The sequence below is a fragment of the Sus scrofa genome, chromosome 15 (genome assembly GCF_054392235.1).
Source record: "Sus scrofa isolate SSC_HxYL_T2T_F1_AM1 chromosome 15, Sscrofa_HxYL_maternal_Yorkshire_Landrace_v2.0, whole genome shotgun sequence".
Classification (NCBI taxonomy): domain Eukaryota; kingdom Metazoa; phylum Chordata; class Mammalia; order Artiodactyla; family Suidae; genus Sus; species Sus scrofa.
In genome coordinates, this window is record NC_139397.1 from 105,958,207 (window position 1) to 105,974,021 (window position 15,815).

The 15,815-nt window shown below is 40.6% G+C and overlaps 1 protein-coding gene across 2 annotated transcripts in view; it reads left to right on the forward strand.

Annotated features, from left to right (window-relative positions):
- Positions 1-2,849: 2,849 nt before the first annotated feature.
- The window catches only part of ITGAV (integrin subunit alpha V), a 107,467-nt gene continuing 94,501 nt past the window's right edge, over positions 2,850-15,815 (forward strand). For both annotated transcript variants that reach the window (NM_001083932.2, NM_001444363.1), the window contains 2 exon segments: positions 2,850-3,309; positions 14,524-14,651. In NM_001083932.2, coding sequence (NP_001077401.1) covers positions 3,125-3,309; positions 14,524-14,651 — 313 coding nt within the window. In that variant the 5' untranslated portion in view covers positions 2,850-3,124.

Below are 15,815 nucleotides of genomic sequence, written 5' to 3' on the forward strand. Positions count from 1 at the left end.
ATGGCATAAAGTACTGTTCAATCCTACAGGGTAAATGCTATCATCATCCCCATTTAATAGATAAGAAAACTGAGGCACATAATAACTGGAGTGATTTGCCCAGGGTCACACAACTAATAATTAATGCTTGGTGAAGCTAGGAATTGAACTCAGGCATTTGAATTTACAGACGTCAGTGATATCAAGATTTTAACCACAGGACAAAGCAGTAAAAGGTAAAATTCAAAGTCAAAATCCTTTTACTACTTAACTACTTTATTTTCTCTGTAAAAAAGTGATTATACTTAATGAAGATATGTAGTCCTCTTAAATTGGAAAATTGCTATAAGATAAAGAGTGCCATAGGAATGGGGGAGGGGTATATCTTTTCTTCTAGAGCATAAAATATGCCCTTTCCCACTTCTATGCACACAGTACCCAGCACATTGTGGATTCTGAATAAGCGCTGGCTGAATTATGCTGTAATAAACTTCCTCAGTGTGTAAGGTGCTGGATAGGTGACTGCTCAAGCCTGACTACTCTGTTCAAAGATGCTGGCATTTATAACCCTGGGTTACGGTATTTGGTCAGCCCAGTTCACTGTCTTCTCATAGAAATGTGATCCTCATTCATGCAAGTTTCAGTGGGTAGATGGGTGTTGCCATTGCTTTGACTTCATTCTTTTCTTATTTTCCCATTTCTTCCTTCCACTCCTCTGTTCTGTCAGACCTCTGTCCTGGATTAGAAATTGAGGAGTGAGAGGGCTTACTGGATCCAGCGAAAGTTTAAATTACTTTTCTGTCCTCCCTAACTGGATGGATTTCAAGGTGCTTGGTTCTCAGGTTATTTTTTATTTTTTGCTTTTTAGGGCTGCAACCTTGGAATATGGAGGTTCCCAGGCTAGGGGTCGAATTGGAGCTACAGCTGGCAGCCTATCCCACAGCCACAGCAACGCGGGATCTGAACTGTTTCTGTGAGCTGCACCACAGCTCACAGCAATGCCAGATCCTTAACCCACTGAGCAAGGCCAGGGATCAAACCTGCAACTTCATGTTTCCTTGTCTGATTCATTTCTGCTGAGCCACGACCGGAACACCAGTTCTCAGGTTTTAAGGCATGAATGACCCTTTGGTTTTATGTATGTATATACCCATGGCCTTCTCGGTGTACCAGAGAACGTGGTGAGGAGAAAAGTTCATTTGTATTTATATGCAAGTTTTTGTGTAGAATTGCCTGTCCCACATGGTAATTTCCTTTAGGCAAGTGCTGGACCATAGTTTGTAAACACATGCCTAAGGTTTTGCTGCATATCTTTTAGTCACATTTAAAAATCAAAATATAGGAAGTTCCCGTCGTGGCTCAGTGGTTAACAAATCCGACTAGGAACCATGAGGTTGAGGGTTCAATCCCTGGCCTCGCTCAGTGGGTTAAGGATCCGGCGTTGCCATGAGCTGTAGGTCGGCAGCTAAAGGTCCGATTAGACCCCTAGCCTGGGAACCTCCATATGACCTGGGAGCGCCCCTAGAAAAGGCAAAAAGACAAGAAAATAAAAACACATAATGCAATTAAGTATTATTTATTCAAATTAGATATTTCCATTTATACACATATCCCTTCACAGGATTAAGAGCTATTAGGTTAATGTGCATTATAATTGAGTTTTAATAGTTACATTGGGAAAACTATTGGAAATCACTGTTCTAGTACTAGTAAGTTTTTAAGATCCCTACAATGCATTTATACTCTTCTTATTCACCAAATTCTTTTAGCACATGACACACAATATGGTGAAGTCACTTCTCTAGGCAAAGTTTACTCATCATTTCATCTGCATTCATTTAGTCAGTCAACTCCCCCCCCCCCTTTTTTTGGCCCTGTGGCCAGACAGGATCTTTAATCCACTGTGTGGGGCTGGAGATCAAACCTGTGGTGCTGCAGAGACAAGGCAGGATCCTCAACCTGCTGCAGCACCTCAGGGAGACTCCCAGTCAGCATTTTATTGATTGCTTACTATCTGCCAGGCAAGGTGCTAAGACGTGTGAATGTAAAGAAAGAGGTGAAGGTTCCTGCCTCAGTCTTGAGGTCAGGGGCCTGGGCCTAGTGGAACACATCAACAGCGAACAAGCCCCAAAGGGCCTCATATTCCTTCTTCCAACCCCAAAATTATATTTCTATGAGTTATCCGAAATCATGTGACTTTAGCTAATAAACTCGGATTAAGGTTTTGACTAATTTAACATAGCTTAAAACGCTTACTGCCTATTCTTCGCCTTGCCCATCCTTTTGTTGACCCGGTGAAGTTCAGCTTTAACACATCTCACCTGGAAGAGGCTGTGCTTAGCACTCTGGAAGTTTATAATTAAGTTCTGTGTTTCTGTGGGGTAGGAAAACGACCATTCATTATAGAGTTTCGTTTATGAGAGCCTGCCAGGCTTTTAAGTAGCAGAAACTGGAGAAACGGATAAAGCCTTCCTCATTTTTTAAACAAAAGTCGCACGGGAGTTTCCTGCGGGACCCGGGTGCCCTAGGCGCTCTGGTGGACGTGGGAGGGTTGGGAGGCTGGATCATAGTTCCCGCCACTCTCCCCTCCAGCCATCCTCCCGGTGTTGGGTCTGAGGCTCTCGTCCAGGAGCGCTGCCACTGACTGGGACTCTAAGGGTCTAGGGCCTCCGCACAGGAGCCCTGTTCTCGGGACAGGAGGAGACAGCGCGCACGGAAGTGCGCTCCGCTCGCCCCAGTCGGAGGCCGACTCTCCTCCTCCACTTCCTCCAGCGCTAGGGCTCAGCCTCCCAGGCGGCTCCTCCTCCTGCTCTGCCTCCTCCCACTGGCCGCCGCTGCACTGGGGCCGCGGGTGGTGCGCCCATCCCAGCAGTCCCGAGCCGGAGGCGCGACGCTGAGCGGCGGAGCGGGAGGGAGGCCAAGGGGCCGCCTGCGCTGCTGTCCCCGCCCCGCGCGCCCTGCGCCCCACTTTCCCGGCGGCCGCTCCAAAGCTCAGCCCTCCTGCCTCCTCCGGCGCTGTCCCGGACTCTCTGGGAAGCAAGCAGCCGGCAAGTTTCGGCGCGCGCAGGCGGCGGGCCGCGGGCACCGTGCGCTCCGCGAGTGGTGGCCGCGGCTTCGGGCTCTGCGCCCCGCGCGCACTTCGGCGATGGCTTCTCTGCCGCGGCGACGGCTGCGCCTTCGCCCCCGCCGCCTCTTGCTCCTTCTCCCCGGATTCTTGTTGCCTCTGTGCGGCGCCTTCAACCTAGACGTGGACAGTCCTGCGGAGTACTCCGGCCCCGAAGGAAGTTACTTCGGGTTCGCGGTTGATTTCTTCGTTCCCAGCGCGTCTTCGTAAGTGGCGGCACTTGGAAGGGGAGTCGGCCCCCTCCCCCATCACTCGCATCCACCCTGCGATTACCCACCGGGAGAGATCTCTGCGAGAGACCCTGGCGTTTATCTATCCGTTTCCTCTAACTCCCTCCTCCTACTGGGCGGTTTTGGGGGAGATGAATCCCAGTACCACCTACCACCCGGTTCCCCCTTCTCTCCTCCGAGGGAGCGCTTTGAAACAGACCTATGCTTAAAATTAGGGGAAAGTGGGAGATCAACAAAAGGCTGGTCCGGCGGCACGCCGCGCAGCCTCTGCTGGCGTCCGGGACTTTGTCAATTTCATTTCCAAACATCTTTTTTCCCGGTACCAGTTAGGCTTCCCCCGTAGCCTTTTTTGGCTTCACAAACTTAAACACCCGTGTTTTTCACTCTCCTTGAACAAACCCTCCCCCATTCTTTACGCCTCTCAATCTTGTTCTGTCTCTTCTTATCTGCTCCTTTCCCAGACATTCTGATGACTAAAATGACCGCTCTGTCGTGGTAAATTCGTTGTATCTTACCTCTGAGACTGTCAAACCTTTGCACATTTGAGGGTGAACAGATGAACTGAATGTGTCATCTGTTCTTTTTATAGTGATTCATTATTTAGGTCATTGTTCAGAAAGAACAAGGGTGTTTGCTGAGTTTTCGCTCACTACAGGTCATTTGAATACTGTAGAATTTAAGAATCCAGTTATGTTTCAAATTGCCAACGTTTCGCGTTGCACAGTATTTGGAACAGAGTTACTGTCATTATTGGATTAAAAGTTGTCTCTGACCTTACCGAACGCTGACGTCATTCTCACCACCCTACCCCCTTTTTAGCCTTAGAAAATACTGTTTTCACTGTTCACTGAATGTCTTTTAATGTTTAAATCTTTTTTCCAAGAGGGAATATTGTTCTTAGGATTCTTTCTAAGTTCTTAGAAATTGTAACAACCTATTTTTGTTTTAAAGTTTCCTCTATATTTTAAAGTATTTTTTAGATGGGGAGAGGGAGGATAATTTTAATGGTCAGTACTTTTTAGAATCATTTTTCCTATTCATACCTGCTTAATTTGAGGATGATCTAAATATTTTTACATGACTGTTAGAACATTCAGCAGGATTTATTCTTTCTGAATGTTGCTGAGTATCATTCATTTTGTTGACAATTTTTGCAGCAATAAATAGGTTCGAAGCGGTTAGTGGAAACTAGACCTTGTTTTATGTTTTATGTATGGTTTTTCCAGCCTCAGTGCTTTCTATGAGACCTGAGCACACATTTTCCAAAATGATAAGAATAATCATTAACTTCAGCAAGCATTTGCTGCCTTCTCACTTGATCTAATCACTTGTTGGCCTTTTCTGTTATTTACATTTTTTTGTTGTTGTTTCCAGATGGTTTTTGGTCCTTGCCTTCATGGAGCAGAAGATTTTAGTTGCTTCTGAGGAGGCTCTTTAGATCTAATTTCTACAGAACTTCTAATAATTTTGAAAATATGTATTCTTTTGTCAAGAGTTAGTGCAGTAGCAAGAGGTAGCAATTAAATATTTTCAAGTTGATGGAATGTTTTGCAAATGTTGCTCTTAATTCTTTGGCAACTAACTCTCTGAGTTCAGTTGTTCACTTTACGTGTTTTTTACCATAAAAAATGCAGTAATATTGACCTGTTGGCATAAGATATTTCCTATTTTTGGTTGTGAGGCTGGATGGCTAATCAGTGACTAGTTATTATGGTCATTGAATATACCATGACCTCATAGGTTTACATGACCTCCTATTTGGGCCTTAAATGGTTGAACTTGCTTTTGTTTCATATAACATCTTGAAACTTTCTTAAGTGACTTTGTTACTGATAGACTAGTGAACTCTAGATATAGCCTAACAAAAAATGATAAACTTTGAGATTTAAAAAACCCAAAATATATATAAAAACAAAGGTGTCTGCTTCTGAGCCTTTAAGATTTAACAAAGATTAATGCAAAGTTATGCTTAACTTTGTAAAAAGGTACCTGGGGATGCCATTATATTATAATATTACCAGCTGTATTTATTGTTGTTGTTATCTGGTATGATAATAAACTTCCTAGAGTGAAAGAAAATTTTCGTAGTAAAAAAGTGCTAATTAAAGATTCCTTTCTTCTGAAGGAAGAGTTCTTGGATTAATGAGGAAGCAAAGGTAATAAGGTCTCCTCCTGCTGCTTCCTATTTCTATAGATGTCTAAATATGTCTAGCAAGCTGTAGAACTCTTTTATGTCTCATTTTTCTTGTTACAGAAAATTGTTATTGAATTATATCATATTGTGAAAACTAATGAAACAATTTTTTTTTCAAAAGAAGGAGAAATAAACTACTAAGCAAAAACATTGACTCCTCAGTAAAATTCCTCCAAAAATGAGTCTTAGGTTTGAAATGAAAAGTCACAAAAATTGTGATTTGAGGTGCTCCCCTTGTAGCTCAGTGGCTGAAGAACCCGACTAGAATCCAGGAGGATGTGGTTCTGATCCCTGGCCTTGTTCAGTGGGTTAAGGATTCTGTGTTGTGGCAAGATTCGGTATAGGTGGCAGATGGGGCTTGGATCTGACATGGCCATGGCTGTGGCATAGGCTGGCAGCTGCCGCTCTGATTCAACCCCTAGCCTGGGAACTTCCATATGCCGCAGGTGTGGCCCTAAAAAGAAAAAAAGGAAAGAAATTGTCATTTGAATATTATGAAAAAAAAAAGAAAAATTTCAGAAATGCAGAAAACAAACTTATGGTTACCAAAGAAGGAAGGGAGGAAGATGGGAAGGATAAATTAGGAAATTGGGATTAGCAGATGTAAACTATTGCATATAAAATAGATAAACAACAGTGATTTACTGTGTAGTACATGAATCTATATTCAATATCTTGTAATTATAATGAAATATGTGAATAATGAATATGAAAAAGAATATATTTGTGTAACTGAAGTATTTTGCTGTATGCCAGAAACTAACACAACATTGTAAATTAACTGTATACTCAAATAAAAAAGAAAAATTATGAAAAATAATACATTAACACTATATTTTTTGCATTGACTTATGGTGACTATATTGTCAAATTTACATAAAATTTAAATATTATATATAGGCCAGGAAGTAAAGTCATGTTTTTCTTGTGGAGAATAATTGGATAAATCAAAAATTACACCCTAGGTTTAGTTATAATAATGATACCTTATACTAGTTGACCTATCTTATTATTTACAAAACACTTTTACTTGTGATAGCTCAACAGGGAAAGCAGGAAAGCAGATAAACTTATTTTTAGAGATGAGAAAACAGGTCAGAAGAGTTTGAAGCTTTTAGTTGTCTGAGTGGGGTGGGTGGGGTCAGGGAAAAGATGGAAACAAAAAGCAGAGGATATGAAATTCAAATTCCATTTAATTTTTACATTCAAATTTAAAAATTTTAAAAAGAAAGTGAACAATTTTCTTATTCTTAAAATGTCAGTCATACAGTTCTCACTTTACGAATATATTTATTTTTAAATAATGCCGTAATGAGCAACACTGGCTTACCAGGCTTTTTTTCCCCAGTTAAACACTAATGGAGCCTTATTTACGGTTATTTCTGTTCTTATGACCCCAGAGACAAGTTGTGGGTGAGTGTGTCCTGTTCTCAGATGGTCCTAAAGAATAGTCAGTGGGGGTGGGGAAAAAATGTAAATGTAGTGTATACATGTAAGGATAACTTGATCCCCTTGCTGTACAGTGGGAAAATAAAAAAAAAAAAAAAGAATAGTCAGTGGTTCTCAATCGTAACTTTCTGTTTGCAACACCTGGAGAGCTTTTAAAACCAAACTGCTGGCTGGTGGCCTGGCTGCATCTTAGATCTAAAAGTAGAGCTCTAACTCTATGTTCAACAGCTTGTGGATCATTTCTCCTTGACGAGCCTGTCTTACCTCAATTTGACTAAAAATGAACTCTTTTTCACCAGATGGTGTCAACTGCACCTCTGTTTCTATTAATGGTGCCATCATTTTCTCTGTCGCCCTAGAAATAATTTCATATTCCTCCCTCTCATTTTCTATTTTTCTTTGTCTCTTCTGCTGCACACCCCTAATATTAGTCAGTGATTAGTCACCAGGCAGAAGGTCCTAGAACTAATTACTTTTTTTTTTTTTTTTTTACCATGCCCGTGGAATGTGGAAGTTCCTGGGCCAGAGGTCGAACCTGTGCCATAGCAGTGACTGAGCCACAGCAGTGACAACGCCACATCCTTAACCCACTAACCCACTGAGCCATGGGACTTCTAGGATTTCTTCCTTTTAATGCTTCTTGCATCCATCTCTGCTTTCCACTTCTCCTTGGACCAGTCATCACAAGCATGGTCCGTGGCACTAAGGGCATTATCCCTCTGCCCATCATTTAGCTCTCAGGCCTGCAAAAATCTCCTACATATTTCTAACAGTTTTATCTTTCAGAAGCATCTTTTTGATCTTGATATTCTGTTGTGTACCAACCTACATCTACTTTTAAAAGTTTGTATCCCATTTCTCCCTTCACCTTTGTAACCCTTTCCAAAAAGACACCAGCTCATTTTTATGAACTTAGTGTGGCTCTGGCTATTGGTTCTTTTTTCTTATCATATATAAGATACATGCATAGATTATTTAGAAAGCAAATCCTATGTTGATTATTCCTGATTAAGGCCCCAGGTTTATAGGATATTATAAAAGAAAAGGGAAAGTGTATAGAATTTTTAGTTAATGTATCTGTTTTACATCATATAAATGTTGACTCTGTAGCATTTTTTAAAAATGAAAAGTAAATGAGACTGGGATTATGGCTCTGAAATAACATTCGCTGCTATTTTATGCACATTTCTTTTGATGGACATGTATGATCATTTTTCAGAAGTTCCTTTTGGTGAAGCCTCATTGGTCAGCCAGAGTCAGCCAAAATATATTAAACATACTTTATCTTGGAAAAGTCACTGCTGAAAGCAGCCAAATAACTTAGTTCATTTGGAGGGTTTAAAAAATGTACTTGTCATTGTTTGGCTGGTTGCCTCTCCTTGGTAGTCAAGGTCACATTCCCTGAAGCAACTGCCCTTAAAGTACACTGTGGATAGGAAGTGCATCTGAAGGGTATCCTCCCTGCTGGTTGCTGGCTTCTAGGATCCTCTTCTCTCTTTCTCTCTTCCCCTTCCTTTCCCTCTCCCTCCCTAGCTCTCTCTTTCCTCTCCTTCCCTTGCCCACCCTTCTCTACCTCTCCTCCCTTCTCTCTCACTCCCTTCTTTCCCACTACACCCTCGCCCTCCCTCTTTCTATTGCTCTAACCCACTCCCACCCTTTCTACTCTTTTAGAATTTCTTGGCATGGTATTAATAGCCTGCTCCAGTTTGTAAATCTTACTTAAATATTTCATTTAATGAAAATGATTCACGTCATTTATAAAGAATGGTGAGGATGGGAATCCTGATATTGTTCGTTCGTTTTGGAGGGAGATGGATTCTATCAGGAGGAAGTTGCAGGTTTAGGAAACTAAGTTGCTCAGCTTTAGATTTTCTTGATAAGCAAGAAATCTCTCAGCCTCAAGTAACCCAGTGTATCTTCTTCAACTCTCCACCACTGTCAGGAAATGTTGCAAGCCAACTATTTCCTACTCTTTTTTTTTTTTCCCTCTCTCTCTTAAGAGCTTGCATTAGGGTTATGAGAGAACAAGAGAAAAGAAAAACTTTTTTTTTTTTTTCCCAGAAAGTAATTTGTTTAATTCATTGGAAAAATCTAGAGCAATTAAAAAATTTAGTATGTAAAATCACAAAAGCTTAATATTTAGTTAAACAGAAACATGTTAGTTGCCAAAGGATACATGCAGTGAAGTATATTTATATAACTTATGAACAAATAAGAAGCAGTGTTATAATTACATATGTAAAAAATTATGAAAACATATAGAGGAAGGATACACACATAGTCATTTCTGCCGATGATGAGCACATTGTGTGATAAGTGTGTTAAGAAAAGCTCTTTTTTTTTTTTTCTTTTTTTTTGTCTTTTTGCCTTTTCTAGGGCCACTCCCCACGGCATATGGAGGTTCCCAGGCTAGGGGTCAAATTGGAGTTGCAGCCACTGGCCTACGCCAGAGCCACAGCAATGTGGGATCCGGGCCATGTCTGCAACCTACACCACAGCTCACAGCAACACCAGATCCTTAACCCAGTGAGCAAGGGCAGGGATCGAACCTGCAACCTCATGGTTCCTTAGTTGGATTCGTTAACCACTGTGCCATGACAGGAACTCCAAGAAAATCTCTTTTAAAAACAGATTTTAACTTTTATATTTCCTGTTTTATTAGGGAGTATCTTATTAATTGTTGTTTTTGTATTTATGTTACCATCTTATATTTTTATGCTTTCACATTTTCTAAGTTTGCTTTTATGTTTACTATCCCTATTCAGAACATTTCTTTTTTTTTTTTTGGTTTTGTCTTTTTAGGGCCTCACCCAAGGCATATGGAGGTTCCCAGGCTAGAGGTCCAGTTGGAGCTGCAGCTGGTGACCTACACCACAGCTCAAGGCAATGCCAGATCCTTAACCCACTGAGCTAACCCAGGGATTGAACCCTCATCCTCGTGCATACTGGTTGGATTCGTTCTGCCAAGCCACAGCGGGAACTCCTTTTTAAGTAATTATCCTGAGCATTGTTATTTCATTCAATAGACAAGGAAGCTCAGGCTCAGTCTTAATTGACTTATGGTGACTGTAACATTTAGTTCCAAACTACCCATTAAACAGTGCTGCTTATATTGAAAATTTTTTCTAGTCTGTCACTTTTCTTACTTTAATTAAGCTGCTGTTGACATTCATTAGATGTTCCTAGGTGAACTTCAAGTGATAATGATTTAATTTTTTATAAGGCATTTCATTAACAGGCTGTTTTTTGTTATTGTGGCAGAAGGACACATGACATAAAATTCACCCTCCCAACACATTAACAGGCTTCTGTTTTTTGTAGTATGTGTTGCTTTTATAGTCCTTAATTTCTCACATAGCATCTCTTACCATCCTGTAGTCTTTATTCTCTACAAATACTTAATTTTTCTCCATATGCCTCCCTCTTAGGACTTAACATTTTTCTAAGGCAGTCTTGCTGTCTCTCTCTCCATTTTTTCCTTTCAAAAACTTTCTGTACACTCTTAAAAGTAACTTAAATACCATGCTGACACCTGGCACAAAAAACTTTATTCCTCAGCCTCACCCCCCCCCCCCATTAACCTAGCACTTAGAAATTAAGAATGCTCACACATTCCTTTTATATTATTCTATCATTTCTGTGGCATTTCACCAGTGTGCAAGACTGTACATGAAGGTATGCTTAGGACAACTTGATGAACATCCATATTAGTACCTGTAATTACCGTCATTTCATGCCTGTAATGTGCAAATGGTCTGATGAAAGCACCGGCCTGTTCCTAATCTTACCCAAGGACCTTGATCGCTGTGCTGACAATCCAGTGAGTGCAGTTTTCATTGAGAGCTCTCTTACTGTGCCCTTGTTTTCTGTCTTTGCTGAAGTCCTGCATCCCCTAATAACGTTCCAGCCTTCTCTGTCTTCTAGTGCCAAGTAAAGAAAGTATGTGAAATCTAGAATTAAGAAGAGATATATTACAGAAAAAGAATATTTTAAGGATAATTTAAATAATTGGGCATTTATTTATTTTTATTTTTTTATTTTTTTGTCTTTTGTTGTCTTTTTTTTTGCCATTTCTTGGGCCGCTCCCGCGGCATATGGAGGTTCCCAGGCTAGGGGTTGAATTGGAGCTGTAGCCACCGGCCTACACCAGAGCCACAGCAATGCAGGATCCAAGCCGAGTCTGCAACCTACACCACAGCTCACAGCAACACCAGATCCTTAACCCAGTGAGCAAGGGAAGGGATCGAACCTGCAACCTCATGGTTCCTTAGTTGGATTCGTTAACCACTGCACCACAATGGGAACTCCCAATAATTGGGCATTTAATAAAGGGTGTCTGCATTCTACAGGGGTTGGTGATAGTGGAGATGGCTTTTTATATATGGCTGCTAAGATTGGGACTTATAACTATTTGACTTACTTGCTACTCAATTGTCAATTTGAGTCAATTTTAAAAACTTCTACCACTATGGCCTAGTGGGTTAAAGACCTGAACTGTCTCTGCATTGGCATGGATTTGACTCTCAGCCTAGGGCAGTGGGTAAGGACCTGGTATTGCACAGCTGTGGTGTTTGGTCAAAGCTGCAGCTCAGATTTGATCACTGGCCTGGGACCTTTCATATGCTGCAGACAAGGCCATAAAATTTTTAAAAAGAAAAAAAAAAAAAGCTTTTTTTTTCTTTCTTTTGTCTTTTTAGGGCCACACCCGGCATATGGAGTTTTCCAGGTAGGGGTCGAATTGGAGCTGTAGCTCCTGGCCTAAACCACAGCAATTTGGGATCCGAGCTGCATCTACAACTCACGGCAACACTCGATCCTTGACCTGCCAAGCAAGGCCAGGGATCGAACCCGAGTTCTCATGGACACTAGTCAGATTTTTAACAACTGAGCCACAAAGGGAACGCCAGCTTTTTTTTTTTTTAAAGTGCTTATTATGTGGCAGTGCAAAGATGGATAAAGGTCCCCTACATTCAGTGAAGCAGTTTAGCATAAGGCAGGAAGAAGTGCTTTGACAAAAAATTAGAAAAGATTCTGTAATATGCTATGTGATGACAGTTCAGAAATGAGTTTACTTGAAGGTTTGTAGGCAAATTCTGAGATCCAGCTCTTCTGTCTCATCTCCCAGAATTGGGTCATTATTGACAGTACTAAAATCACATGCAAACCTATGCTTGTATTAGCTCATTAGGGCTGTTGCTGGAATGACCCTCTGCCTTTTCAGGTGTAGACCTGAAAAGTATACTTCTCTGAAATGTTCTTTTTTCCCTGTCATGCACTCAAAAATCATTTAATTCACATGAGGAGGGGCAGTTTTGTGATTCTGTGGCCCAATATCTGACCTGTTGAAAAGATAAATTTCATGTATGTGTGTGTGTGTGTGTATGTGAGTGTGTGTATATTTAGGTGTTAATCAGCTCTGCTGTGGAAAAGGAGGTTGTGATGACACTTAGCTGCTTTCTTATTCTTGGGGGCTGAGGGCTCTCATTCAGCTTTATTTATTTTTTCCTACTGAATGAAAACTAAGTTGGCTATGAGGAGAAAGGGCCAGTATTGGTGTTTTACTGATGCCAAATATGACTGCATAAAGCTTTATTAAACAGGGTGTGGTTTGGTTGGGAGTTTTGTCATTATTTTGAATATGGAATTTTAAGATAAGTGTCTGAAAGCAGCACTCCAGCAGTTCATGCACCCAGCTCTCTACTGGTCTATATATGACTTGGCAGATAGCATCCAGAAGAAATGAAATTGAAATTGATAAATAAAAGTTAAAATGAAAGCATTCCGTATTTAAGATGTAGGTTTGTTCATGACTTCACAAAAAATGAAAGCAATTATTGAGTATTTTCTTAGCTAGAAGAAAGTAAGTGGTTTAGTATTTAATGGGGAAATGAAATAATAATGGTGATAGCATTTATCAAGGGCCTTTATTGTCTCTCTGTAGCCTGTTTTCTTCTAAATTTGAGTTGATTTCTTCTCAGTCTCTTGTACTCTGCTTTCTCTGACTCCTCAGTGTCATTGCTTCCTCTCTTTGGTCCTCTGCTCTCTGAAGGCCTTATCCTGCGTGAACCCATCCAAGTTGACATTCTCAACAGGTTATCTCAAAGGCAGAACTCTGCTTAGAGCAACAGACTACCAATTAGGTAGTCTCACAGGTATTTTAGGCTAACATGTTGAAAACTGAACTCTCGATCTTCCTGTAAATACTTGGTCTGCCTTCTGCTTCCCTGGTCTCTAGGCTTTTCTAGCACAGTAAATGTTTCTCCCAGACGTGCACTTCTGAAAGAAACCTGGGGGACATTCTTTAATCTAATCTTCCCTTTCTACCATATTCAAGCCACCAGCTATTCCTGTTCCGTTCTATTCTACATATTTCCCAAGGTTCCCCATCCATTTCTTCCTCCATCTGCCCTCCCAATCTAGGTTATTTACCTTCCCCTTCAGCTGCTGAAAGGCTTTTGCTTTTCTTCTTCCATTTTGCCCCCTTTTCCACCTAAGGCACCACATTTCATTTTCTTTATTAGATTTTGTCATTCTCTTGCTTCAGAACACATTCTTGGAGTTCCCATTGTGGCTCAATGTGTTAAGAATCCAACAAGTATCCATGAGGGTTCAGGTTCAGTCCCTGGCCTCACTCAGTGGGTTAAGGATCTGGCATTGCCATTAGCTGCAGCATAGGTTGCAGATGCAGCATGGATCCAGTGTGGGTGCGGCTGTGGCTGTGTCTGTGGCTGGCAGCCACGGCTCTGATTCAACCCTAGCCTGGGAACTTCCTTATGCCACAGGTGTGGCCCTAAAAATTAAAACAAAACCAAAACCAAAAAAATAAATATTCAAAAGTTTCACATGGACCCTATGATAAAATCCAAAAGTTTTACCTTGGCTAAATGGCCCTGCATGTTTTGGTTCTTGCCAAGCTCTCCAGTTTTACCTTGTGCCATCCCAGCTTGTTCTCCTTCAGCCACACCTCTTTCCTGCCTTGGGTCTTTCTACCTCTGCCTGAGGTGCCCCATCCACCTCTCCGTGCCACTCCCTTCTTCCTGTACTCCCAACACACAAACATTCCTTGGCAACCTCCTTCTAATCCTATCCATCTCAATTTACCTAGATGCTACTTTATCTAAAAGAGATCTCTTCTCTCCATTCTTTATTTTTCTTTATTTTTTTATGGCCACACCCATGACATGTGGAAGTTCCTGGGCAGGGATTGAATCCATTCCACAGCAGCAACCCAAGCTGCTGCAGAGACAACGCTGGCTCCTTAACCTGCTGCACTGCAAGAATATTCCTCGCCGGTATAAATTTTTCAAATGACATGTAACCCTGAAGTTGCTTTATTAGTGTGTTACTAAGATGAATAAACTATGTTGAATAGTGTATGTAAAAGAGTACCAAATGAGTACCAAAAGTTGATGATGCTTTCAGCAAGTGGGTTTTTGTGTGTGTGTGAATAAAATCAGGAGAATGATTGATCTTCATAAATAAATCATAAGATATTATTTATGCTATGTGCCGCTTAAAATCTTGTTTTCCCTTTTGTGTTTTAACAGGATGTTTCTTCTGGTGGGAGCACCCAAAGCAAACACTACCCAGCCTGGGATTGTGGAGGGAGGGCAAGTCCTCAAGTGTGACTGGTCTTCTCACCGGGGGTGCCAGCCAATTGAATTTGATGCAACAGGTAAATGTTGATGCAGTAGCTGCTCTTTTTCATTTCTGTTATTTGATGATTTCCCCCTACTTTTACCTCCCCCATTTGAGATATTTAAAAATATTATTTAATTTTTGAAAGCACTTTCTTTAACTTAAATGCAACAGTTCAGTAAAATAATGTGTATAAGCACTTCAGATTTCCAGAGGAAGTTATATAAAGACAAATGACTTATTATATGATTTTTTTTTAATAATTTTGGGCATATAAAAGCCTTAAAAATACATTGTATTTCCACTGCTTTGAATGTCTTCATCTTTAACAGTGTCAGTCTTCAAAAGTCTGGGGAAAATCTATTAACATGTTTCTGCACCTCCTCTGAGAAGAAAGAGCAAGGCTTTTGGTCCTTTCTCTGTCGGCAAAATTGACACACAGACAACTGTAGAAGGTCAACTCCTTAATCATTAAATAATCTAAATCTTGGGTTGTGCTACCAAGACCAGTTGAGGAATCTTTTGTGTTCAAGTAGATTTGGTTGTCTTAAAATTCTTATCCAAAATTTATTAGGAAAATAACATGTTATGGTGCTGATAACATTAAAATTTTATCTATAGGGATAAATTCCAGTGTCTGTCAGGATTGTGGTAGTGGTAAGGAGAAAAGTAGCAAAAGGAAGAAATAAGAAATAACTTAAGTTTTATATTTACCTCATTGAAATAAAATATACATGCCCTGGTACTCACTTATATCGGTATAGTTATCTACATTTGTGAAAGCTTAGCGAATCCTCAAAGAAATAGTGTGACATTCTTCTAGTACAATAGTTTTACAAAATTTTTCAACAGTTCTGATTTGCTGGCTTTGACAGCAGATTCTAAGATAAGCCTGAAGAAAATTAATACTCCCCCCTCATATTGTTATTTCCTGCAAATTCTAAAATATATTCATTCTGGGAATTATAATATCAGTGAAACAGAAATCGTGATGTGGACTGTTCCATTTGATGTTATGATCGGTGCCAAAATGAGTGTCATTAAGCTAGTTCTTCATAGGAATCATGTCATGTGTTTGCTTTTTTCCATTTGAAACCATCTACATTCAACCTTGTTTTTTTTCCACATATGGCTGGCGTTTGGAAAACCCCAAGAGTTTGTAAATAGGCTCAGTTTTGTCACAAATACAGAAATACCTGTG